The sequence below is a fragment of the Cricetulus griseus genome (genome assembly GCF_003668045.3).
Source record: "Cricetulus griseus strain 17A/GY chromosome 1 unlocalized genomic scaffold, alternate assembly CriGri-PICRH-1.0 chr1_1, whole genome shotgun sequence".
NCBI lineage: Eukaryota > Metazoa > Chordata > Mammalia > Rodentia > Cricetidae > Cricetulus > Cricetulus griseus.
Genome location: NW_023276807.1, coordinates 218,551,696 through 218,579,561, shown reverse-complemented (window position 1 = coordinate 218,579,561; position 27,866 = coordinate 218,551,696). Strand labels below are relative to the sequence as shown.

Genomic DNA, 27,866 nt, shown 5'->3' with positions numbered 1-27,866 from the left:
GGGTGCGGGAGCCAGTAGCTACTTCCGCCAGAAGTCCCTAGCGGCTCGGGTTCGGATGCCGCCCGACGCCGGGTCCTCCTCCACCGCAGCCCTCCCGTCAGAGGCCGGTGGCAGCGGCTATTACAAGGGCCTGCCGCGAGGCCTTCTCTGCTGCCGAGTCCCGACCAGTAGTGCGGGAGAGACGCCGGGGAGCGGCCGGGGCGGTGCGCACCCCGCAGGCCTTGCCGCACCCGCCCAACCGGGGCGGGGCTCGACCTCTCGGCCCGCCCATTAGGGGCGCCTATTTCGGGGCCGATTAACCGCCTCTCACCTGCGGGAGTCATCATCCCCCAGGCTGTGGTCTCCCGGGGAGCATGGAGTTCGCGGAGCTGATTAAGACCCCACGGGTGGACAATGTGGTGTTGCATCGGCCTTTCTACCCCGCCGTGGAAGGGACCCTGTGTCTGACGGGCCACCACCTGATCTTGTCCTCCCGTCAGGACAACACGGAGGAGCTCTGGCTCCTCCATTCAAATATCGACGCCATTGACAAACGGTGAGCGCCCACCACACCCAGGTCCAAGAGGAGTCGGAACAGACGCTTCCAGGTGGTTTTCTGGCACCCTCGCCCAGCCTGCGAAATGAACCGTCTGTGGCCTAAACCTGAAAGTCATCTGCACTGGCTACCTGGCCTTTGCTATACTCGGGCTAAGGTCTCAGGGGTATCATCGCAGTGGTCATTTTGAACACCATATGGGCGTATTTTCAGTGTTCTCTTTAATTATTTTTTCTTTAATCACATCCCTTGAATGTTCCTTGCCATTTCTCGAATCATTATTGGTTGTCAATCTCACTTCACGAAGTTAGATTGCATACAGTTTAACACCCCTATTTCCCCAAAGGAGACAAGCTTACCCTTTGTCTCCAGCCTTAGCCTCTCAAGTAAGTGCTGGAATGTGTGTGTGTGTGTGTGTGTGTGTGTGTGTGTGACCACGCCTTGCAGTAGTTGCGTACATTGTCTCTATTTCCCATTTTATTTTCTCAAATAATGTTTAAAGTTCAGTAAGGTGGTGCATACCCGTAATAGCACTGAGAAGGCTGAGGCAGGTGGACAACATATTTGACACCTACCTCACTCATGTACGGAAGACTCTCTCAACAAAAACATATTTACTTTATCATATTTCTTCTTATATATTTTCTGGGTTGTTGTTTACTTGCTACTGAGGGTAGCAACATTGTTCAGTTTTGCTAAAAGTGTGTAAATCATCTTTATTTTCCCACTCCATGCTTCCTTATTTATTTTTACTTATGTTCTGTGTGTGTATCTATGTGTGGGCATGTACACATGAGTGCAGGGACCCCAGGAGGCCAGAAAAAGTTGTTGAGTCTCATGGAGCTGGAGTTACAGGTAGTTGTGAGCCGCCCTATGTGAGTTCTGTGGGCAGAGCTCAGATATGGATGAACAGAAAGCAGTCTTCACTGTTGAGCTACCTCTCCAGCCTCTATGCTCTTCATTTGTGCAAGAGGATGTCTCAGAGTCAAACATTCATATATTCTTTGATCTGCACGTAAATTCTGTCTTCAGTCTCCCTGTAAACCCTGTGTACTCTAGGCAGCAGAAGGCTAATTGATTATCCAGTTCACTATGAAGTATGTGAGTGACAACATACTTTCTATTGTTTTACTGCATATTGTGGATGTTAAGATTTCTAAAGAGATTGGGCCTTATTGCAGTCTGGTAGTAGCATTAGCAGAAGTTTGGGTGAAGCAGGGGTATGTCATCCATCCATGCCAGCAGTGGGCTACTAGACTCTTCAGTTCATCTTTAGTGCATAAACTTATTCAGTGGTCTCTCATGCTGCATAATAAAGACTAAATTCCTGACACTTTGTGTTCTGGTTCTAACCTGGTGTCCTCACTGGTTTTCTTACCATACACATGATTTGTAATTTCTTACAGATTTGTGGGTTCTCTGGGTACCATCATCATAAAATGTAAAGATTTCCGAATTATTCAGTTGGATATTCCTGGGATGGAGGAATGTTTAAATATAGCCAGTTCTATTGAGGTAAGTATTTTGCAGGCAAAAATCTGATGGGAAAAAGGCTGTGTTCTGATTTCATATAGCCCATCAATCAGGTATTTGATCATGACCCCATGACTGCTTATGTAGGAAAAGCCTTACCTGGTTTGTTGTCACATGAGAATAATGGGACCTCTTGTATTTACTGCAGTTTTAGTATTACTTTACATGGAATTCTTGATTCCATCAATTGCTTAGAAGTTTGTGGAATTTCGTAATGGAATTCCCATGAGTTCATCTTGGTCAAATAATGGATGCTGTTTCATATGAGTATGTATGAATTCTTGTTTAAAAAAAAAAAAACCCAAGAGTCATGTTTACTGTACAATCTTGGTACTTTCTGTGATGCAGACAGTTTGTGAACTGTTGTTCTGTTTCAGTGGATTTCTTGAAGGACTAACCTATATGAAGTTTTAAGCCAATGAAACAGATACAGTTAGTTGGATTGTGGACACGGTACAATGATCAGGTGTGATCTTCCTGAGTGTAGTGTATCTTTGGAATAGATAACAACCCTTGAACTCTGAGCAGCACTCTTAATACTGCTATTGTTATAATCATATGGTTCTTCTGTTAGTTTGTAGTGTGGCCTGTGGGTGAAGTACTTAACTTCTCCTAATTAGTCTCCTATTATAAAATGAGGATATCATCACCTGTCTTTTAGTGCTGTTGTAAGATCACAGTTGTGGGTATATGTAGAATTCTTAGTACAATACTTGGTAAATGGTAACTGGTATTGGAAGGCCCTTCTGTGAAAACAGCTTCATGCTGAGACTTTGTAGTAGAAATCGCCACATCACATAAAGTTCACTGTCTTAATCATTTCTCAGCTTACCATTCAGCTGTGTGTCAGGAATATATTCACAGTGTTGTGTAACAGACTAAAGCAAGTGACTATCACCAGTAGTTGTCTTCTGTGACTTATATCTGAAGGTATGTATTTATTTTCATCAGTTCACTTAAGCTGTGTTTGTGTATGCTTATATAAAAGTTTTGAACATTGGTTCTGGCCACACTTGAGAAACTTTGCTTGGATAGTTTAAGGTCTCAGTTGAAGGCTTCTGACTTTTTCATCTTCTGACTATTTTGGTATACACCCCAATTTTAAATTGCCTTATTTTAAATCACTGCCATTAAATTATATCATCTGACTCTGAAATTATTTCTAGGTAATTTAATTTCTAGGTAATTATAGAGTCAAGCTGATTTTTTTCCTTCTGTGTAACTGACTTATTGGGCTTTATACTTTTGTTTTTGTTTTTTTAAGTGGGTTTAGCTATTAAAAAGGAGAAAAAATGCCTTAAATCTATGATTACAATTTTTGTTTATGTTTTTTTTTTTATTTTGGTTTTTTTGAGACAGGGTTTCTCTGTGTAACAGCCCTAACTGTCCTAGAACTAGCTCTGCAGACCAGGCTGGCCGCAAACTCACAGAGATCCACCTGCCTCTGCTTCCTAAGTGCTGGGTTTAAAGGCCTTTACTAACACAGCTTGGCTTTGTTTGGTTTTTAACAAGAAGTAGAGGATTAAGTGATGTGTTGCTAAGGAAATAACACACAAACATTTCTGCTTTTGCTAAATTCTACTTGAGGAAATGAGAGAGTGAATTGAATAGTCTGCCAAACACAGTTGTCACTTGGAAGTGTGATCATGACTTGGCTGTGCTTCCCAGTGTGAATAAGAAAGCAAATTGAGATAATGTTTTCTATTTAGACAAAGGAATGTCTTATGCTCACTTTGATTGGGTGTACCCAGTGTAGCATAAAGATAGGACAATGCCTAGCCAGTTGGCAGATCCCTCTAGGAAGGAGGAAGTAAGCATGGATGAAGCATCTACATATGTATGTCTTGTAAGAATTCAGTTTTATTATGTGTCGCAATGTTGTTGGCCTGTTAGATGCCTATCTCCATGAAGAATCCTAATAAGCCTGTGAAGTTCCCTCCATTGAACAAGGCACAGGGAGGCTCTATGACTTAACCTCTGTGTCGCTGGGATTTGTAGCTTGAGGCTTTTCTGATAGTTGGCAGCTGGCCGGAGTTAGCATTCCTTTTTAAAGTGACAAGCAGGCATAGAGTTTGAATGACTTAAACTGTTTAGTTACTGAGTTTTTAACTGAAACTCCACTAACTAACCCCAGCCTCCTTGTTCCCCAGTGTCCAGAAATTCTTTAACATTTTTACTGAGCTTTGGGCATCATTAAAGTGTGTCAGGGAGCATTGTTTCAGTAGGCACAGATTGCTCTGTTGCTTGTTTCATTCAGGCAGCACTTGTTGAATGGTTGTGTGTGAGGTGTCTTAGATGTTGAAGTGTGGATGCCAGCTGCAACCAGACTGTAGCTCCACGTAGATACAGTATTGAAGACCTGTATAGCGTTCCATCATTACCAGATCCTATGTACCAACTGCTGCTGTGTTAGAATGCTTTCAGTTGTAGAATCTCTCTTTCTGTCCTCTAGGCATTGTCTACTCTGGATTCAGTCACCCTGATGTACCCTTTTTTCTATCGACCCATGTTTGAGGTGATCGAAGATGGCTGGCATTCTTTCCTTCCTGAGCAAGAGTTTGAGCTCTACTCCTCTGCTGTAAGTTAACATTTGACATCGCAGGTGCTAAGAATTTACCCAACACCTTATTTTACTTGTGAAACTGCTCCTTTCCCTTTGAACACTAGTGAGGTGGGGTTGGGTTATTCATGCCTAAATTTAGAACATTCACTAGCTGTTGGTTCTGCCATTTTCGTTCTAGGCTGGTCATTTTGCCAATGTGTTGGTGTAATTGCTTCAGTGCAATGCTTTTCTTTCCAATAAATTCACATAGTCCAGTTATTTTTTTCTTTAATTTTGAAAATAACATTTATAAATACTGTTTTAAAAAATAAAACATTATTTGCTTAAAGTTAGTCCTGGCAGTGTAGTAGCCAGAGGAGTCAAGGACACCATGGGAAGTCTCACACACCACTAACTTGGACTCATAGGGGCTCACAGAGACTGAACTAACAACCAGGGAGCCTGCATGAGACTGACCTAGATACTCTGCGTATATGTTACAGATGTGTAGTTTGGTCTTCTTGTGGGACTCCTAACAGCAGGAATGGGGGATGTCTCTGATTCTTTTACTGGCTTTTGGGACCCTGAAACTTGATATGCCATGTTTTATTGATACTCATAGGAGACCTGCCCTTTCATGGATGGAGATGAAAGAGGAGGGGATTAGAGGGTGAGAATGGGAGAGGGACTAGGAGGGGAGGATATAGGGGGAGGCTGCAGCTGGGATGTAAAATAAATAGATGAAGTGAAAAAAAAAAGCTAGTCCTGACATACTATGAGTTAATCACAGAGGTAGGAAGTCACTGGTAGCTACTTCCAGTTCTCTAATCTTCCAGGTTCTTATCCCAATGTGGGGTGCCAGATGAAGCATGAATCTAATTATTTTAATCAATAAGAAATCAGGAGTCAGATATCAGGATAAGAATCTGCTGACTTGCAAGCAGGCTGGAAACAAAGTGTTAGCCACCATGCAGTACAGATGTTGGAGTTTGCAGAGCTAGCCAATGTCTAAATGCCTGCTGAAAACAAGTTACTCCTGCACCCCAAGGTACCCCAGATGTTTGAATCCTCACACAAGCATTTTAAAGCAGTAGTTAAAACTGCTTAAGGAAGTGAGCGAAAGTGACCACAAAGTGGAAGCAACAATGCAATAATCAAGTGGGGGCTGGAGAGAAGACTCAGTGATTGAGTGCTTGCTGCTTTTCCAAAGGACCTGAGTTGGGTTCTAGCATCCACACAGGGCAGTTCACAACCACCAGTAACCAAGCTCTAGGAAATCCATGGTCTCTCCCAGCCTCCACAGGCACCTGCACACATGCTGCACACAGGTACATGTACACACACAAACACCAAGTAAAATAAGTATAAGTATAAAACAAGTAAAAAGTTTGAAAATAGAAGTAATTTAAAATTTGTATGAATTTGATCTTGTAAATAAAAGAAGTTTCTGTTAAGTTTCACATCTTAACTTAATTTTCTACTAATGTAAGCCAGGATTGATATGTTGGATCAACTTGAATTTATAGGCACATACTAAAATTTGCACGTGTCATTTTGTTTTTTTTAGCTGTAAAATGTAGTTTTTCATTTTACATGGAGTTTTCAGTTCTGTTTGATAGTTTCCTGTCGTGTGCTTCCAGGACTTAGAAATGATATCATGATATGTAAAGACTCACCAGGAGTGTGTCCTTGTTGTCTTGAAAAAAGATGAGCCTATGTCACTACATTCTTCCTTTTCTAAATAGCAGAAGGAGCAAAGGATTTGTTATGGCTAGCATCTCTACTCTGGTAGAACACTCTGGAATGTCACAGTCTATTGCAGCTGTGTTAAGATGACTATTACCTGAGTGTACCCAGAAAAACGTGCATGGGCTGATCTTGGCCACCATAACTACGGCCATACTTGTCATATGTAGCTAAGGGACAAGAACTATCTCGTGAAATGGAGAGCATAATCTGTGTGTCTGAATCATGGTTAAACTAATAGAATAGCTTCAAATACAACACAGGGTCAGTGATCACTAGCCACACCAGAAGCTGGCAGAACTGGCCTGAATACTGGAGTGTTTTTCCTCCACAGGACTTGAGTGTGGGCTAGATGTCCAAATTTCCTGCTGAATGGCTGCCCTGGAAATCGTCTCCAAAGCCTTTAAACCTTAGATGCTTTATGACACCAAGATGCTTGCTTAGCTCTGAAGTGTTATGTGTTTTTCAGACCAGTGAATGGAGACTGAGCTATATCAATAAGGAATTTACTGTCTGTCCTTCCTACCCACCAACTGTCATTGTGCCCAAGTCCATCGATGATGAAGCTCTTCGGAAGGTGGCAGCCTTTCGACATGGGGGGCGCTTCCCAGTACTGAGCTATTACCATAAAAAGAATGGCATGGTGAGTATGAGGGGCACAGCTCTGCTGCTGACAGGTGTGGCCTGGGGTGGGTGGGTTCCCTTACTTGGGGGTATTTCCTTTTCTGTGTGCCTTTCGGTTGAAGTCATTGGCCAGATCATTCCCACTCGTGCATCACCCTTGTAAAGTGCAGGGCACCAGGAGTGGGATGCTTTCCAGAGGAGGATGTACTGGACTCTGAGTACTGCTCAGCTTTAGAAAGGTGGGATTTGTCTTCAGAGCACAGTGTGTTCTGCAATGTTCTTAAGACAGAAGAGTGACATTTCTCTTCTTAGAACCCTGTTTAGATGTCTATTGTAATTATTATTACCAAATTTCCATGTGAAAGGTGAGTTGAGCAGACACTGATTCATAAGAGAAAAAAGAATGATGCATGCATGTCATTTATTCATGCTTTAAGAAACTGGGAAATTGGGAATTGCTGAGACCAGTAATGTCATGGGTCCCTGAGCTCTGACTGGGTCAGCCAGGGAATGAAGAAAGAATGAATGCACATAGAGAAAATCTGGCTTGGGTGGGCTGAGCATAGTCTAATGGAGTGGCACCAACTATGCTACAATTGGAACCTCAGCTTGTTTATTATGTACAGTATCAGGGGAGGGGTTTAACTAGTCTAGGTAAGAGGTCACTGTAAGCATCCAGGAGAAGGATGCTGCACTTGCTGGTTTTGCATACACTTGGACTAGAGGACAGTTGTACCATCTCTCTGAAGTCAGTTTCCAATGGGCCTGTGGCATTGGTCTTTGACACATGGCCTGCTCACATTAGCAAGACACTTGACTCAAGGCTTCCTCAGTTCCTCATAGGGATGCAGTGGTCTGGAGCTTGCTGAGTGTGAGCTTTTCAAATGGCTTTCTGTTCTCCTCTACCCCTTTAGTTTTTTGAGACGGGGTCTCACTGCATAGTTCTGGCTTTTCTGGAACACTCTGTAGACCAGGCTGGCCTCAAACTCACAGAAATCTGCCTCCCAAGTGCTGGGACTAAAAAGGCGTGTACCACCAGTTCTGGCACTTTCTCCTCTCTTGCTTTTCAGTAAACTTTGCTTCCTATCCTGCAGTCGACATTAAACTAGCCAATTAAAGCTATCTTCCATTGTCCTTTCCCATGGGAATATAAAAGAGGGCATCAATGTGACAGAGTTTTAAAATTTTTCTCTTTTGTCAGCAGGCCACCTGTCCTGCTAGCAGTGGTATTGCTCTTCAGTTTTTATTGTACAGTATTTTAACAACTGATATTCAATGTAGCCTTGGGTCCCCTGGTGGCATCAGTATAAAATAATTGCTATTTATTTTAAGCTAAATAATAGTGTCTGCCCAGGGTGGCAGGATTCACAAGCTCCTGCAGTCCTAAACCAAAGAAAAGACTCAAGTAAAGCAAGTAATGCATGTAATGCATCGGTGGGAACCACGGGTACATGGGTGCAACGAAGCAGGGAAAGTTCCTCTGTGGTTCCAGATGGTACAGCTTTAGCTTTAGGGCTTAGAGATCAGAGACTGGCCAAGCCGAATGGTGCATTCTGCAATGCTTTCCTAGTAGTCACTGGGATATTGGCTCAGATACAAAGCTGGGCAGTTATGAGGAACAACTTAAAATGGAGGAAGGATGTGTTCTGGCTCACAGACTTGATGTTTCAGTGCTCATCCTGCTGGCTCCACTGCTTCGGTATTGAGGTGAGGTAGAACACCATGATGGTGGGAGCATGGGGAGAAAGAGGCTATTGACCTCGGCAGAGAGAGACAGGAAGAAGGGACCAGGGACAAGGGATATCCCCTAAACACATCCCCAGTGATATGTGTACTCCAGACAGGCCTCACCTCTGAAAGTTTCTCCCACTTATCAAAAAACGTAACCACAGACTGGCCAAGGTCGTCCTGAGCTATTTCAGAGTAGTAAGAGCATGTAATGATGGCTTCCTGAGACAGAACGAAACAATTTTCCAGGAAGGGATTTGTTTAATAGGTACCACTTTCTTGAGAAAAGCTTAGAAAGCAAACCTTTAAAAATATGTAGATGGTTTTTGGAGACAGGCAGCCTCAGAATACTAAAAAGGATAGCAGATGGCAGGATAAATAATGGACAGGCAGCTTTCAGAACATTGAAAATAATCCCCCAACAAAGGTGTAAACTTTTAATTTTGTGTTTCTCTGTAATTCTTGCCAGAGCCAGCCAGCCCCATGTGTATGGAGTTGAAGTTTATTTACTCTTTCCTCCAAGATTCAGTGATGGTAGCCTATAACGAGAGACGATCCATAGTCCGTAAGGTTAAGATATCTTTATTCAGATAATCACCAGCCAAATGTAAGCCAGAGCGTGTCAGGGACAGCAAGGCAAGCAGGCCAGAGAGAAGGGGCCCCCATGTGCCTTGCAGCTCCTTAAAAACCTATCATGCATCATCCTAACCTCAGCTTGACCACTCCCTGACAGGCAAGGTCAGGCACACCTGTAGCCAGCCCTTAGGAGGCATGGTTACGGTGTCTCCCTACAGTAGCCTGTAAGATAAACTGATGGAGATATGAAGGGGGAAAGAAAACGTGGATTTTATCCCATGTCTAAGGGTGAGGACATGAAATAAGAACTGGAAGGCAGAATCATCAGAAAAAGAGGCATGGGCTTTTGAGTTGCAGGTAGAGAAGGCCAGGGCAGTTGGTTGAGCTGAAGAGGAACATCTATGAAGTCAGCCAGGCTGGTGGCTACACAGATGAAGCCTTCCTACTAACTCTGTGTCAGACATCATAGTTTTCCTCAAGGTTGAACCGGCAAAGGGAACATCAGACAAAAAAAAAGACAAAAAAAAAACCAAAACAAAACAAAAAAAACTTCTGCCTGCTTCCTATGTTGCTTATTTTTGTAAAGGGGAGGCTTTTCAGAGCATTCCTGGGTCTGCACAGGTCTGCAGTTTATTTGACATGTGGGAAATTTTACTTTCCCACAAAGATTCAGTTTACTGGCTCTTAGGCTATTATCATTTTCATTATGGGGACAGATCTACTGCATGTCATTTCATAGACTAAATGAAGTATAGTGCTTGGTCATAGAGTTTACTATGTTTGAGATAGCAGGAAAATAATTGTATTAAAGTGCAAGGCTTATCTCTGTTTTACAGGTGTTAATACATGCAGCCTTTTTGTGTATGGCATGCTCATCACTGTCCATGGCAGAGGGCCACAGATTGTTTCGAAAGAGCCCTGTTCCAGTTCCTTCTCAGAAACTTCAAGTAACTGCTGTTGAGTTGTTGCCATGTGCTCTTCCAGGTGATCATGCGGAGTGGTCAGCCTCTGACTGGCACCAATGGAAGAAGGTGCAAAGAAGATGAGAAGCTGATAAATGCCACCCTCAGGGCAGGAAAGCGTGGCTACCTCATTGACACCAGATCACTAAATGTGGCCCAGCAAGCTAGAGCCAAAGGAGGTGGCTTTGAACAGGAAGCTCACTATCCCCAGTGGAGGCGGATTCACAAGTCGATTGAGAGGTAAAAGGGTCATTGTGGTGGGGACTCCCTGTAGCTGATTGCAGAGGGTGATTCTTCTGTAGCTGTGCAAAACAGATCACAGCTACTCTACATAACTGAGGGTCTGGAATAGGCTAGACAACCTATAGTGGGCTTCCCTGCCCCATCTGCTTTACTAAGGTTTAATGGATGAAAATGTGTATGTTTGTCAATGCAAAACAGCTCTCACCTCAAAGGGAATAAGAGTGAATTGATTCTTGAGTCACATACATACAATGACCCTGGCCCAGAAGCACAGATTTGGGTTTCCCCAAACAACATGCTCTGATATAGAAGTGGCTTCATGAAGTTTTCATAGTCACAGGATGAATGACATAAAATAAGGCATTTTCCAGGTACACTGGTGGGAACATCAGGTAGATAGATGGGTTACAGCAAACTGGGAGCTCTATGCTGAAAGGTCTCAGGTGCTGTCTGACAGCATTCTTAGCTTCGATGCTAGCAGATGGTACTGATTTGCCAAGTGACTGCGCTCCAGAGTTTTACCAGTGGTTGAGAGGCTGGGTCAGACAGAGCTGGGCAGTGGATAGCTACTAAAGGAGCAAGAGGTAATCAAACATACTTTGACTCTGAATCTGCAGCATTCCAACTCCACAATCTCAAAGTTCAAATCAGTCAGCCTTGTGGTCTTAACATAGGTGTGGCTGTTTTCTGAAAATTAGTTCCCACTATTGTATATGAGGTGCTATTTTGAGTCAGCTGTAGATTGAGAAATAATGAAGCAATATATCCATCATCTCACCTACTTGTCTGTGGCAAGAATATCTGTGCCTTCTCTGTCAGCAGTTTGCAGTTGTCCTGTAGCTCCTGCAACTGTGTCTGTAGAAGCAGCCTCTCAGGTTGATGGCTTGCAGTCCTGAAAGAACAATCCAGAAGACCAAATATTGCTGAAGAAAAATGGCTTTTAAACCAGAAGAGAAAGAAAGGAAAGTTCCTAATTCATTGTACCATGGCAGTGGCAGTACTGGGACTTGTGAAAAGTCATGAGACAAAAGCCAGAGATCCACAGATTTAGTTGTCAGTTTAATAAGTGCTTTCCTGGGAGAAGGGTGGCTGGGCTGCCTGAATTCTTGGCAGGTGAGTTTTAGCACTGTCTTTCCTTCTATTTCTGGCAGCAGAGTGCCATTGGATTTTGTTATACAGAATCTGCAGATTGATTTGGGTAGGAGGGTACTTTAACCGTTTTCCCAGCCCATGAACATGAGATCTCTTTCCATTGATTTGTGTCCACATTAATTTCTTCAGCATTTTATAGCCTTTAGTGTATAGATCTTTTACAGTCTTGACTAAATTCACTTTTATTCTTTTTGTTGTTCCTGTGATTGAGTCCTTCCTTCATTCCTTCTTTCCTTCCTCCCTCCCTTCCTTCCTTTCTTCCTTCCTTCCTTCCTTCCTTCCTTTCTTTTTTGGGACAAGGTTTCACTGTGTAGCCCTGGTTGTCCTGGAACTCACTCTGTAGATCAGGCTAGCCTCAAACTCACAGAGACTTGCTTCTTTCTGCCTCCTGAGTGCTAGAATTAAAGGCATGTGCTTGGGGACTGGAGAGATGGCTCAGTGGTTAAGAGCGGCTGCTCTTCCAGAGGTCCTGAGTTCAATTCCCAAGAATCACAAGGTGGTTTACGACCATCTATATTGGGATCTAATGCCCTCTTCTGGCAGGTGTACATGCAGATAGAGCACCAAATACATAAAATAAATAAAACTTTAAAGGTATGTGCCATCACTCCCCATCAGTATTTTCTATTTCTTTTCACATAGTTCACTGCTAAGATGTAGAAAAGTGCCTGACTGGGGCTGGGGAGATGGCTCAATTAGTTAAAATGCTTACAGCATGAAGGTCTGAGTTCAGCTTTCCAGCACCCATGTAAAAGGCCAGATGTGGTAGTGTGTACCTTTAGTTCCAGTGGGGAGCTGGGGACACGGATAGGACAACAGAGGATTCCAGAAGGTCATTGGCCAACCAGTATAGCTGAATCAGCAAACTCCAGGTTCAGTATCTCAAAAAATACGATGGAAAACAATAAAAGAAGACACCTGATGTCAACGTCTGGCCTCTATTGATCTACTTATATACATGTGCCTCTGCATACACGCACACACACACACACACACACACACACACACACACACACACACACACACACACACACACACACACACCCCTCCTGACTTATATGTTGGTTTTGCAACTAATCTGAATTTTTTGTTTCTAACAGATTTTTTGCTGGAGCCTTTAGATTTTTCCTATTTATAAGATACTTTTTGTTTGCCAAGAGACAATTTAGCCTGTCCCTTTCTGACGTGTTTGATTTATTTCTTTCTGCTGCCTGTAACAGTACGTCTTTCCACCAAGCCGCCCGAGTCCTGCTGCCACATGGGAGTTTTCCTCCAGGCCGCCCAAGTTCTGCCCGCCACCATGTTAAGTTCCCAAGTAACACACAGAGACTTCTTTTAGGTACAAATGCTGCTTGGCCAATGACTAGGATTTCTCATCTGCTAGCTCAGTCTTAATTATCATAAACCTATATATTTTATAAGACTTATCTTATTGGACGACAGCTGCAAGCATCCTGTCTTCCCAGGCTCACATGGTGACTCTGCGCTTTCTCCTACCTTTCCCAGAATCCTTGACTCCTAGTCCCACCTATCTTGTTTTCCTATTGGCCAACTTTATTGATCAACCAATAAGACATCATATACACAGAAGGACCTCCCCCATCAGCTGCCCGTTGCTCTGACATGATGAAAACAGGCATTTTTGTCCTGTTACTTATCTTGGAGGAGATACCTTTGACTTCCCCATTGAGGATGATGTGGCCATGGGCCTGGACTATGTTCAGGTCCATTCTTGCCATAGTTAATTGGTGGAGTCTTTATCAGGAAAGGATGCTGGCTTTTGTCTAATGCTTTCTCTGTTCTGTTCTGTGCTTTGTGTATGTATTGATTAGTTGTGGGCCTGGGTGATGTTCCTTTAAATATGCTGTTGAGTTCAGACTGCTAGTGTTTTGATGATCTTACATCTATGTTCATCATGGATATTAGCCCATGATCTTCTCTTATTTGTTCCTGTCTGGCTTTGATATTAGAGTTGGGCTAGTAGATAAATTCAGTGTTCTTTCTCTTCAGGCTTTTGGAAGACTGACAGGACTGGTGTTTAGTTCTTTTAAGGGTTTGGTAGCTTGTGGGACCTTCAGGACCTGGGCTGTTCTTTGATGACAGATTTTTGCTTTTTGTTACTGGTTCATCTTTTGTTAACTCATTGTGCTGCTCACATTTTCCGTTTCTTCATGACTCAGTCTTGTCAGGTGCTGTTTTCCCAGTACTGTGCTCACTTTTTAGGGTATCCAGTTTGTTGATGTATAACTACCCATAAAAGTCCACAATCCAATCTTTTTTCTTTTTCCTTTTGAGACAGGATCTCACTATGTATACCCTGGCTGGCTTGGAACTCAGTATGTAGCCTCAGACTCACAGAGCCCCGCCTGCCCCTGCCTCTGGAGTGCCTGGACTAAAGGCCATTGCAGCATGCATACTCCTGTGATCCCTCCTGCTCCCGCCGTGTCAGTTGCAGTGTCTCCTCTTGCCTTTCTCATTACATCCGCTTGAGTTTTCTCTCTTTTTTTATTTAGTTGAGCTAAAGAGTTTTCAGTTTCACCAACGCGCGCGCGCGCGCGCGCGCGCGCGTGTGTGTGTGTGTGTGTGTGTGTGTGTGTGTGTGTGTGTGTGTAGCAACTGAACACAAAACTTTGGTATGTTAAGCAAATGAGCTCCACCCCAGCCTTTATTGAATTTTGTAAGATAAGCAAAAATTCTCATGCTGGATAAGCACAGATGAGCCACACTAGATAGCAGTCTTTTTTTCATTCAGCTCTGAGCTTTTACAGTGTCAACTGCTGCCAGACTGGCAGAACAGATTTGCCACATATAATTACATCTTCCTACATTAGAAGGTTTAGAGGTTCAGTCTATCCTGTAACCACCTGTTTCCTCCTTGTGTTCCCTCCACCTGCTTGCTTCTCCTCAAAGGAGGGCTTTACAAGTTCTTCAGGGGGTAGCAGGTGGGGGTGGAGGCTTGGAGCTAAGATGGCTAGGATTTGGGTCTGGTCTTGGGTGTCACTGCTGAGACCTAGATGTGTAATATATCATTCATCAGCTTTAGGGTCAAGGTGTAAGTTGCCCAATGTCTTGGGATCAGCCAGGAACAGAGCGCAGTCTCCTGGACTCTGCCCTCCCAGGTAACCCAGCTGTGTGGACTGGGTCTCCTCTGTTCAGCAGGAATAGCTTTCCACAAGACACTAAAGCCTTTTTGCAGTGGTGCTAAAGGTTTTTTACAGTCTTTCATCTTCAAGTTGCTACACAGTAGTGTGTTCTGAACTGCTTTGCCACTGACTGCACTGGAGACAGATTTGGGTTTGTTTTCTTTGTCATTCTGTCTTATCTATCCTTTTTTCTTTCTGTAACTTTCTCTTTCTTGTTTTAAAAGATATCATGTTCTTCAGGAGAGCTTAATCAAACTTGTGGAAGCATGTAATGAACAAACCCACAACATGGACCGATGGCTCGGCAAGCTGGAGGCCTCCAACTGGCTGACACACATCAAGGAGATTCTGACCACCGCCTGCCTGGCTGCCCAGTGCATTGACAGGTAGAGTTTCTGGATGGGACTCACACTGATGGCTAGACATGGTTCTTATCCAGATGTGTGCACAGAGTGCGTTAAAGTCCATTCCCACCCCATAGCTTCCAGATGGCTTTATCAGTACCGTGCTGCGGTGGGGGTTGGAGGGGTCTGCTTTCAGTTACTGGTGAGGGGTGGGTCTGAAATGGAATGACCATGTCTGTTGAGTGAATGTGATTAGTGCCCATGTACATACCTCTGATGACACATTTTGTAATCCTTAAATTATGAATTTGCCATGAAAAAGAATGAAGTGTTCTTCACAGAATCAGAGGAATAATAGTCACACAGTGTGGCTGTCCTTTCTCCTATGCTGGATTTCTCTGCTAAAGTGCCTAGTCTGGGTAGTTACTCCAGTCTCAGCTGGGAATCCTGCTGGTAGTTATGCAGTTTGCAAATAATTTCAGTATTCACTCAGTTAAAAGTTCCTAACCCTTGAGACTCTAGGCAGAAAAATGAACAGAGGTGGGAGGATTGTATAAATGGTTGCAGACGCATAGAACCTTTTTTTTTATTCAGAGAATCAGATAGGTAAATGAGTATTGGGGGGCGGGGGAGTGAGACAGGGTTTCTCCTGTAGCTCTGACTGTTTGTAGACCAGGCTGACCTCAAACTCACAGAGATCCACCTGCCTCTGCCTCCCAAGTGCTGGGATTAAAGGTGTGTGTCACCGCCACCTCCACCACCCGACACAGAACATTTAAAGCGGGAGATTCCCACTGAAACCATAGGTAGGTATCAGCATTGTCACCTGCCTGGGTAGCACTTGGAAATGTTAATTTGTTTCTTGCTTCCAAATTAGGAGAATATCTTCTTCATTTTTTTCAAGGCTAGAGGGAAGCTGGAGTAGGTTCCCGAAGATCTTGTGCTAAGTTAGTAAAGAGGCAGAGACTGGGGTAGAGATCAAAGCTGCTGCTGTTCTTTGTTTGGGCTTAGGTTAGGGTTTAGCCAGTTAAATGGGAAATTAAAGACCAAAGTTCTGGGACAAGAAGCCAACAGCTCAGAAAACTGAGCGGCTGACATGAACGTTTGTGTCTTTTAGCCCAATTCTATCTAATTACTACTTGTGTCATGAGTACAGAGGCTTTTTTATTTTTTTCAGTGTCCCAGACTAGCCTAGAACTTCCTTTGTAGCTGAAGATGACCTTAGATTTCTGGTCCTCTTTGCTTCCACCTACCAAGTCCTGGTGCTCCAGGAGTATGCCATCACAGCCAGTGTATGCAGCACTGAGGATAGAACCAGAGCCTCTGAACTGCTAGGCAAGCTGAGGCACAGCCCCAGCCTGGCTTTGCCTCCATGTCTACCTTTCCAGAAATAGTGATGGAACAGTGAGAGGAAGGCAACCCCAGGAGCAGCTGCCGTCAATGCTCCAGGGGGCTGGGTTTTTACTGTTTGGGTTCCCTTTTCTGATATGTTGGGATTTACACCTCAATAAAATTGGCTTGAAATTCAGAATAAATAGTGATCCTCCTGCCTCTGCCTCCTTCAGCAAATCCTACCGGCGTGCACCACCACAACCGGCTGAAATTCAGAATAAATAGTACTCACAGTTCAGAGATATAGTCAATATCTATGAAAGCCAAAAGTATCTGCTCATACTGTTAGCATAATTATTAGATATTATTCTAAGAATGGAGTCATATAACCTACCATTGTTGGAGTCTGTTGTTTACACAGTGAGAGCTCCAAAATAATCCCACAAACAAGTACATCAACCAAAGTATCACAAAATGTATAGTATTTAGTAGATTATAATCACTTAAGAGAATATTATATAGCCATTACTAAGTAGTTCTAAACATAGCTTAAAACATAGTTAATGTTTACAATGAAAGTGAAATAGTGAAAATGTCTTTCATTATTAATAGATTATATGTATGTAGATCCAAAACCTGAAATGTCCTTTTTCCAAAATTTTCTGTACTGTCGTTTCAATAAAAAAGGGTGGAAGAAGGCAGAGCATGTGGTTCATTTTGGTATCTCTTTAGGATAATGGAGTCTCAAGAACCCGGTAACTCTTATGGGTAGGGGTGTCATTGCCAGGCCTTATGGGCTGACAGTTGTATGGTTTTGTTTTGTTTTGTTTTGTTTTGTTTTGTTTTCCCCCCACATTTTTGTGTCTCAGAGTATGGTTTATGACTTTTTTTTTTTTTTTTTGCATCCATTACAGTTGTTGAAGGCTGATAGGGGAAAGAAAGCTGAGTTCAAGGATGGAAAGGCCATTTTAATGAAGGTTCATAGGTTTGGTGGGAAAGGTTTTGCTCAGCCACTAAGCAGGAAAAGCTGGTAACAGGACTGTTGTCCAGGGTTGGAAGGTCATCTGGAAGGTGCTGCTAGGTGTGTTGATCTAGGAGACTCTTGCTGTGTGAAGTTTGGGATTCATTATGGTCTCCTGTTTTCGCTAGAGACCTTCATCTGTCCAGTGTCTCATTTAGACTCCATATTCTACTAACAAGGCAGGGCAGGAGACTGAACACTCTGTTCATGGAATGCTGGTGGTTAAGGAGTTTCCCAGCTGCTCTGGTTTTTCCTCTCAGGGAGGGAGCGTCGGTATTGATTCATGGGACAGAAGGGACTGATTCCACGCTGCAGGTGACTTCCCTGGCCCAGATCATCCTGGAACCGAGAAGCAGGACCATCCGTGGCTTTGAGGCCCTGATAGAAAGAGAGTGGCTGCAGGTGAGAAAGCTGCCAGATAAGAATGGGGCTGCCTGTTGTTGATTGAAGCCTCAGTTTGTGGGCTAATAATTTGAATGAAATTCTCATTATTTAAAAATTTTAAGTTGTATGTTTAATTTTTCTGTGGGTCAGTTAATCCACCTTCACACAAAGGAGTGTTAGAATCATTATCTTTCAGTTTCTCAGTCTCCCCTGTTGTTTGTTGAACTTGGCCTGTGTGCATGTAAGCAGGTGATCCACCACTGAGCTGCAGCCCCGTCCCAACGCCCTCTCTTGGCTTATGTGGCTCACTTAGCACTTCATTCACCTTCTTAGCTGTGCAGGTTAAGCATCCCTAATGTGAAAATCCCAAATGCTGCAGAGTGCTGACTCCTGACCTCCTGTGATTGCTGCAGTGGGAATGCAGGTGTAGAATGACAGTGCACAAATCACCCTCAGGCTGTGTGGATAAGGCTTGTACTGTGTGACTCAGGTTCCATCCCAAAATATCTCATGCACAGATGCACATTTTCCAAAATATGAAAAGCCCTGGATCCCAGCGCACTTCTGGCCCCTAGTGTTTTAGACAAGGGATGTGCTTTGTTACCAACAAGGGAAATAGAAAGAATGTAAAACATAGATGGTCTCCCAGATAAACTGGGGAGAAGGAGGATGATCACAAGACAGGACTTAAGCATTTTCTGCCTTTTCTCCATCCTGCTCCAGCCTACAGACTTCCTCACAGATCCAGTGAAATGCCATGCTTTAATGGTGTGCTTGAAACCTAAATCTCCTTTCACACATGGTTGATCCATTCCCTTCAGGTCCTGTCTTTGTGGATAGAGACTCTCACCCTGGATGTGTTTCCCCCTAGGACACAACACTGCTATATACTTTTAGCATAATGCCGTATAATGACTGTTAACAGACAGGCCTTGGATTGTGGTTGGAATCAAGTCCAAGGATTTTATAAATCAGTCATTAAGTTCTACCTTGCATTTGATGTCTGAAGGGTGTTTGCAGTCCCCATGTTCATTTCCTCACTACACAGCTTCACTAAGGGTTTGGAAATTGTAAATTTTCCTTCATTGCAGAAGTTAGTCATTGAACCCAAAAACTCTAGTCAGGAGCTACTTGGTTTTCTGGTATTCCAGTAAATAGAAATGCCACTGTGCTTGTGTGAAGTGGTGTTCCCGGGTGTGATCAGGACAGGACCCTCACATTTCCATCTTGTCCACTAGGCTGGTCACCCATTCCAACAGCGCTGTGCACAGTCAGCTTATTGCAACAGCAAGCAGAAGTGGGAGGCACCTGTATTTCTTCTCTTCCTGGACTGTGTGTGGCAGATCCTCCGGCAGTTCCCCTGCTCATTTGAGTTTAATGAGCACTTTCTCATCATGCTCTTTGAGCATGCTTACGCCTCACAGTTCGGGACATTCCTGGGCAACAATGAAAGTGAAAGGTGGGTGAGCTCACACCAGGTCACTTCCTAAAAGAGATTGGGGTTTGGTTATATCTGAACATTTGTTTACAAGAAGATAGTGTCTGCAGTTAAGTACAAATGAAATTACATGAAGTGCAGATGTCCTACCAGCCAAGTGTGTGCTTTCTGCTTCTGGGTTAAAAGTAGTTGATGCAGTGCTTAAAAGATTTGAGCAGATTAGCCTTGTTAATGTCTTGATGGATGATCACAGTCGCATATATTTGGGGGACACATTATCATATAATCAGGTATGCCCTCCATCCACTTCTATAGTTCAGGAGATCCAGAGAGATTAAGTGACTATCCAGAGACACTCAGCTAGTAAGCCATCAGAAGTATGGCCTGGGGCTGGGGATGGCTCAGCAGTTAGAACATACACAGCTCTTACAGAGGACCCAAATTGTGTTCCTAGCATGCTCATGGTATGGCTCACAACTGCCTGCAACTACATACATATATGTATGTATGCACATATCTTGTTTTATATATATATATATATATATGTACACATATATATGCATACACACAACTATATATATCAACAAATGTAAACTTAAAGTGGAACGCAATTAATGCAGATTGCAGTGGAGTCAGAGCTAGTTTGAAAAACAGATGGTTTATTAGGAAAGTACTCACACGACAGAGCCAGTCCTGTACAGCCAGGTGACAGAGGAACAGAGAGCCACATGCATGCATCCCTCATATTTAAAGCCTTGCTGTGTCACTCTGACCACGCCCAAGTGGGTGTGGTCCGCATTTCCCCCTACATATACTGTTATTGGTTGTTTTTTTTACTCTTTGACTCTTTTTGGCTCTTTGCTCTTTGGGAGCACCCAAAGATTTATTTGGGAGCCACCCAGCTCCCAAATAAATCACACATGGAGGCTTACTTTTTCTTATAAATTCCCAGCCTTAGCTTATCTTGTTTGTAGCCAGCTTGACGTATCTTAAATTATCCTGTTTATCGTTTGCCTCTGGGCTTTTACCTTTCTATATTTCTGTATGTCTTTTCTTTCCTCCTTATTCTGTGTCTGGCTGGGTGTCTGGCCCCCGATGTCCTCCTCCTCCTTCTCTTGTTCCTCCTATTTATTCTCTTCGTTGCCAGCCCTGCGAGCTATTGACCATTCAATTCTTCATTAGACCAATCAGGTGTTTTAGACAGGCTAAGTAACACAGCTTTACAGAGTTAAACAGATACAATACATCTTTGCATCATTAAACAAATGTTCCACAGCATAAACAAATGTAACACATCTTAAAATAATATTCTATAGCAATATACTCAAAATTAGAAACTTGAAAACTAATCTTTTTACAAGTATAACCTCAATACAGGTCTTCTGGCTCTTGTTTTATGTAGAAACCGTCCCCAGATCCTGAGTGTCAGGGCTGCATCACAGTCTAGCCACTGCCCGGTTACAGAAGGGTTCTGGAGTTTCATAGCAGATGCCCCTGGCAAATATCATTCAAAGCATTTTGTTTCTCTACTGAGTCTTGTTTTCTGTCACACAGGGAGTAGTAGAAGGCCTGTTAAGAGGAGCACTGAAGGGTGGTTGGTAGCCATTAATGGCTTTAATGGTGATTTTCTTTCTTGAGCAGATGTAAGTTGAAGCTGCAACAGAAAACAATGTCTTTATGGTCGTGGGTCAATCGGCCCAGTGAGCTGAGTAAATTCACCAATCCACTCTTTGAAGCCAACAACCTGGTCATCTGGCCTTCTGTAGCTCCGCAGAGTCTCCAGCTATGGGAAGGTAATTCCCCTGCTCTATGCAGAGATTCACCCACTCCAAGCTATGTCCTGAGCTTGCCTAGGGTCATGTGCCACATAGTTGCTATTTGAAAATGGCCAGCTGGTGACCCAGTGACCTGTGTGTGGATAATGAGCGTGACCTTTCTTCCATGGCAGCTAACTAACAGGCAGAGATTAACAGGGATGCTTCTATAAGAGTTGGTAGATAGCTGGGACATGAATGAATTATAAGTTCCTTGGGGAAGGTTTCTATCTATTTCCTTTCTTAAGCTAGTAATACAGTTAAATGAGTGTTAAATGATGACATATAGTAATTCCAGTAGGTTCTGTATGTAGACACAAAATACCATCAGTGGAGCTTTAGGTACTGCCGTTCATGTGGAGTAGCAGATCATGATGCATTTCTGAGAGTGTTCTAAAATAGGTTCTAAACACGTGCAATTTTCAGACCACTGAAGCTAATCTCCTTAAATACCAAAGCTTGTTTTTAAAAAATGACCAGAACTCACATAAAGTATTTTAGGTGTTCATTCCACCAGGACAGTAGAAGTGCCATTCAATTTTGTAATCACTTTGAAGACAGCAAGTGCATCTTCATGCATGTTTGCACTAAGCAGCATAGATATAGGAAGACCATTGTTTGGTAAGTTCACCTAGGTTACCATGAATGCCCATTGCTAACTACTTAATGTCTTGTGATCTCGGGGTAGCTCATGTATGGAAAGTGACTTGCCCATTGTGTGATCCTTTGCTTTTCTGGTTTGCTTCTTGTTCCTTTGGTACATCTGCCGGATTTTGGGAAACTAAATGTCTCCAGCAATGTCTAGGTTCCCTAAGCAGGGCCTGTGAATCTGTGAAGTTTGGCTGCCCTGAGAAGAACCTCTCTGCTTACTCTATGGATTGTTGTAGATAACCACGGGTCACAGAATAAGTAATTTCTTAAATGAGGAATTGCTACTATGCTTCCTTTTTAAAGATCTTGGGGATGAAGTAGCTCAGTGACAACCTGAGTTCTGTCCCCAGGATTCATGTAGTGGAAGTAGAGAGTATACTGCCTCTAGCAGCTTGTCCTCTGACACACACTCTCTCTCTCTCCCTCTCTCTCTCTCTCTCTCTCTCTCTCTCTCTCTCTCTCTCTCTCTCACACACACACACACACACACATCATCTAAATAAAATGTAATGAATTTTTTTACTGTCTCTGAGGCAATTTACTTAAAAGACACTGTCTACTTAATCACTGAAATGAGAGGTCAACTGTTTGAGACAAATGCCCAGTCTGGAATTGGGTGGCCTGAAATATGATTTTACCAGAACTCAATGGGAATTTAGAGGTGAAGTGGTGGAAGGAACATGATTGCTATTTGTCTACATCATCGGAGACATTAATAATGACTTCTAATTAAATAGTAGACAAAGTAGTTGTGAAATGACAATATGAGCCAGCGTTCTCTTAAGCACTTGCCCTCCATGTCTGTGGATTCCACATGCACAGACAGAACCAGCTGTGGATTGGAAATTTCTGGAAGTTTGCCTTGTGGCAGGTTGGTTTCTTCTTCTTATTCCCTAAACAGCACAGTACCATGAATGTTTACAGTGTTCACACTGAATTAGGAACAGACATCCAGAGACGCTTGTGTACGGAGGTTAGAAGTAAACACGCTGTCATTTGAGGTAAAGGATTCAGATCCAAGAACATGATACCAGGTGTGATTCTGGAACCAGTCACCTGAGATGATATCTGCCCTTTCAGTCCACAATAAGCCTGTGATTTTTTTCTGAGGAGAGGAGCAGTTGCTTGTGGAGTTGGAAGATGAGTGATAGTGGCAGCAGAGTGATATGAGTCATGGATAGTTCAAGTTGAGGCTTAAAAAACCAGCCTGTGCAGCCAAGCAGTGGTGGCTCACACCGTCAAGCCCAGCACTCAGGAGGCAGAGGTAGGCGGATCTCCATGAGTTTTAGGTCAGCCTGGTCTACAAAGTGAGTTCCAGGACAGCTGGCTGTTACACAGAAACCCTGTCTCAAAAAACAAACAAATAAACAAAAGCCTCTTATATTACTGTCACCATCACTTTTCCAGTGAGAATGGTTTCACTTACTCAGTCAGTCAGTCTCACACACAGACCAAATACTAGTCTGCAATTGTAGAAAAAAAAAATGGGTGACTTATTTATGAAAGTGAAAGTCATGGCACTGTAATTTCATGAGCATGTGACAACTGTGTTTTTGTTTGATAACTAGTGAGCATGTCTGTGACAACAGCAATTCTTAGCTACTGGGTGGATTTTTTCAGTAACTGAAGGATCTGTATAGTTTAGAGAATCATGAAGCACAGAGTGAAGCAGATGGGATGGTGCATGCCTGGAACCCTGGCCAAATGGAGACTGAGGCAGGAGGATCGTGGAGGATCATGAATTTCAGGCTAGCTTGGTCCATTTAGTGAGACTTGTTTCTCAAAATCAGGAAGGGCAGTAGCTCCAGAGTAGAGTATTTAACTGGCATGTGCAGGGTCCTGGGTTCAGTCTGACCTGCTGTAAAACAAAAATCTAAACAAATACAACCTGAGTTGTGGAAAATGAACAGTAGTGCATGGAGTTGCCAGTGACATAATATTGCTCCTCTGAACATCTTACTCCTGTTTTCATTCCTGGATTCTATAGGAATTTTCCTACGTTGGAGCAGATCCTCTAAGTATCTGGATGAAGCATATGAAGAAATGGTTAACATCATTGAATATAACAAGGAGTTACAAGCCAAGGTCAATATCCTGAGGAGGCAGTTGGCCGAATTGGAAACAGAGGATGGGCTACGAGAGAGTCCTTGAAAGACCTCCCCACCTGTCCTGAGGACCTATCTAGGCCTGAGTCCATCTCTCCTTCTGTTTGCCCTTCAGTTCACTGTACACAGTAGCCTTGAACTTGGCTGTAGGTATGGGATCCTGAAACGTTATGGATTTTGCAGCACTGCAAGATGGAAGTCACTAACATACACCAGTATGGCCTGTTAGGCCCTTTGCTTTGGGAGCAGGAGGTGCTGTCATATCACTAACTGTATGACACCTATGCCCTATGCTGTCCTACATCACTACTTTCTAAATAGTGGTCCAGACTTGTTAAATATGCATCTAAGATGTGAGTCAGGCTTATCTGCATTCAGGTATACAAGTGTTTTTAAAAACAGAAATGATTGAGAAGCCAAAATTTTGTGTTTAACATGTTATCCTGCCCCCCCCCCCACTCCTTGCCCCCAGTATAAAATGACCATTTTCCTTTAAAACAATTTTGGACTAACAAAGCCTATTTTGTCAAGAAGGAAAATCAGAAGAGTTATTTGAGATAAATCTTTCTACAAGGGCAACAGGTGTAGTCTGATAATTTCATTAAGAAAAGGTAAATTTACAAGTAGACACTAAAAGTCTATGCCATAGAGAATTGAAGTAGGAATTCCTCACTGCTAGCCATCTGCTACCATTGCATTGACTTTTCAGGTTTCTGACCGTACATACAAAATGTGCTTTGAGTCATAGGTGTGAATGAAACCATAGCTTGAATAGAATTCACTTTTAGAACTATACAACATATACAGAACCCATAAGCCAGAGGTCTGAGTTCTTACTGCACTGGTTGGTAGCTGTCCCTTTGTGACGTATTTTACTTTTAAATATTCTGATTTAGTTGACTTGTGCTACAGCTAGACTTTCATGTCAGCTTGAGCCATTAGCAAATCTGTCTGCCCACTTGTTCTTCCTATGTTAGGCAAATAGGACTGTCCTGGGGTGGGAAGCTAGGAGAGTGGCACAGCTGTTTGAAACCTTGCTGTATCAGAAACAGGGGTGCAGCAGCTGTCTTCAGCTCTGAGTGCTGCTCTCTAATCTCAGCACTTGGAAGGCCAAGGCAGGAGGACTTTTAAGTTTGAGGCCAGCCTGAAGTATATAGTGGGTTCCTGGCTAGCCTGACCTACCAAGTGAGACTGTGTTAAAGACTCTAGCAGGATTGGTGGCCCCTGCTGAAGCATTGGAGAGTGGCCACTGCTTTCCACCTCCTCTTTCTCCTCTTTCTCCTGACCTGTGGCAGCAGGTCAGGAACCAATCAGCAGTCCCGAATGTGCTGTTGGCTTGTCCACTGCGCCGCTAAGCTCTTCTCTCTTGACCTGCTCTTTGGTTCACTGATGAGCAGAGCACAAGTGAGACTTCCTTGCTGTAGGCCTGTTTTATGAGCTGTAGGCCTATCTATCTCAGTTTTGAAGAGGGAATTGCCTGGATTTCTTGGGGCTGCTTGGTCACCAGCCCTATCTGTCACTCTGCCACTGCCCTATATGTTTTCTTCTATTTTTGTCTCAGCTACGTGTGAAGGAGTTCTCTACTTCTCAGCTGATGGACTCATAAGGAAAACCATCTGGAGGGGTTTTCCCTTGTGGTTCTTTGGAAGGGATTCCCCCTGCTGTGGACCAGCCTTAAGGCGTCTGTGCACAAAAACTTGGGAATTTTATTATGCTTAGCTAGGGAGAGATCTGCTACCCTGCACCCCCTGCCAAACCCCCGTGTGCCTGCTCCCTGATGAACAATTGATGTGTATCCAGAGTCATGACAGTGGTATCCAGTACCTTTGCCTGATTCTTTTTCCCATGAAACAGCAATCATCACTGTTTTTGACAAGCTTACATTTTAGTGTGGATTTATAGAGATGATCCAAATATCAGTTTTGAAAGCAAACCTTGGTATTAGTCCACTTTCCAAGAGTCATTTAATAATGCTAATACTTTAGTTTCCCTAAGCTATCACTGTGAGTTTGGGGTTTTGTGGAGTCACACTGTCTACACCCTTCCCTTGGGTGCAGTGAATAAATACAGCAGCCACACTTGGGAAACTGGTTCCATGTTTTGCTGAATTGCTTGAATAATCATGGTTGTAAGACCTCTAGTGAAGAGGATGGAGGCACAATTCTCAAGACCTCAGACTCGCATGTACCCACGGTCTCTGCTTACATCCGAGGGGGATTTCACAGTATAGGCCACAGACTGAAAGCATCAGAGGTCATTGCCCTCCTTTATCAGCAATGCAAGGGTGCTTTGGTTTAAGTCAGTAAGTTTTTGAAAATCAGAAAACCAGAGTTACTTGGTCATCTAAGAAACCTGAAATAACTTTGTTCTCAAGATTTTACAATGATGTCAGTAATTTTTATATTGTATACCATGAAGAGAAAAGCAAAAATAATAAAATCCTATAGTCTTATTTTAAGGAAAAATTAAGACTGTGAAAAGGCAAAAATTAAGAGTGATCGTTTCAAAAAATCTGGGAAGATGGTAGCAGGGTCTAAAAACTTTGAATTTGGGGCCTGACATAGAGTTGGGTCTTACTGCTGCATTTCACTTTGAAAAATGGGATTTTAGCCTTTGATTTGGTCAGGATTTGGTTTGTGTTAAGTCAATATCACAGCAAAGATTTGACCAGCATCTAATATCCCAATGTGAAAACCGGAGCATAGCATTTGTCCACATCTCAGTCCGAAGAGACCCTGGCCCCTGGGCTGTGTCTGGTTTGGGTGCAGCTGTTGTCACTCTTAGGCTTGCTTACCAGATGTCCATCTGAAGCTGGGGCTTTGAAACCTGTCCACTCCTGCTAGAGACAGCTGCTTGAGGGCGTGGACATTCCGCCTTAGAAAAGCTCTGCCTGGGCAGGACATGGGCAGGGGCTAAGGTAGCCCCCACCCTAACAGATGAAGTCATTGGGTACATCTGGGACAGATTATAGCATAGCTTCTCATTGTGTCTCAAGATGGCTTCCTTGCAATGTCAACATGAGGAAAGCGCTCCTTCACAGCTGGGACTTTAAGTCACTACCAGAGAGTGTTTTTATGCTTTTCTCCATTTTAACAGGAAATGGTGAAACTAGTTTCTCCTTTTGTATTTATTGGCAGATGGTACGATGAGCAAAACTTCCTTTCTACTGTAAGTTTCCAAATTTTTATTTCTTCTAATAAATTTGGTTCTGTGTCTACTCTGCCTCATAACCTACTGTCCACAGCAGTTTCCTCCTTTGACCCACAATCCCGGAGGAAACTTGAGATTGTAGAACTAGGTTGTAGACTTCTGAACTTGTTGACTATTAAAATGAACAGCCCACAGAGGCAGAAATTGTGCTCATGGTAAGCAGCCAGGGAGCTCACTGTAGGCACCGCATTGTCCTCACAGAGGCAGCTTTCAAAGCCTTTCTCTTTAGCCTCCTGCAAGTCCAAGGACTGACTGTGTGCCCTTTAGTAGAGAACATTGTGCAGCACGCCTGTGTGTGTTGTGCCGAGGCATTGGCTCCACTTTTAAATTGCACATCTTGGGAAAGGTGGGGTGTTCCCACAAGTGTGTCTAGAACCCTGTTGCTTAATCCTGAGAAATTTGCTAGGTTTACACTAAAATAATTATACTTGCACAACTTAGCTTAATTTAGAAAGAGAATATATATTGATGTCTTCAGTAGCTAAGCATTAGGATTGTACTCTGTGTATTTGAATGTGACTGTATCAAAATGCACTGTCATTCCTGTTTCACACAATAAAGTAGCACTGTATGGCAAACGTGTCTATAATATATGCTTTGCTGAAACCTGAGAATGCTATATGGAACAGGGTTTTTTTTTTTATTTGTTTGTTTTTTTGTAAGTTTGTCTGTGCATGTGAGTGTGAACACACACACATACCCTTAGGGAAAATTCTGAGCTTTTGTAAGTCTGCCTGCACTGTAAGCAAGCCCCCAATTAAATGTCTCCTTTTCTAAGTGTTA

General features: G+C 43.2%; 1 protein-coding gene across 1 annotated transcript; it reads left to right on the top strand.

The window, feature by feature from the left end:
• Positions 1 to 27,866, top strand: Mtmr9 (myotubularin related protein 9). Its single transcript, XM_027390351.2, has 10 exons — positions 1 to 535; positions 1,942 to 2,050; positions 4,521 to 4,646; positions 6,826 to 6,999; positions 10,269 to 10,486; positions 15,009 to 15,170; positions 17,742 to 17,883; positions 19,104 to 19,324; positions 20,945 to 21,096; positions 23,756 to 27,866. Exons 1-10 carry the CDS (start codon positions 354 to 356, stop codon positions 23,917 to 23,919), a joined length of 1,650 nt encoding a protein of 549 aa, XP_027246152.1. The 5' UTR covers positions 1 to 353; the 3' UTR covers positions 23,920 to 27,866.

Bases quoted from the DNA above. Each gene is read 5' to 3' on its own strand.
- Mtmr9 (XM_027390351.2), top strand. From the start codon at position 354: ATGGAGTTCGCGGAGCTGATTAAGACCCCACGGGTGGACAATGTGGTG. The intron at 536-1,941 runs GTGAGCGCCCAC...AATTTCTTACAG, and splicing joins ATCGACGCCATTGACAAACG to ATTTGTGGGTTCTCTGGGTA. The intron at 7,000-10,268 runs GTGAGTATGAGG...GTGCTCTTCCAG, and splicing joins ACCATAAAAAGAATGGCATG to GTGATCATGCGGAGTGGTCA.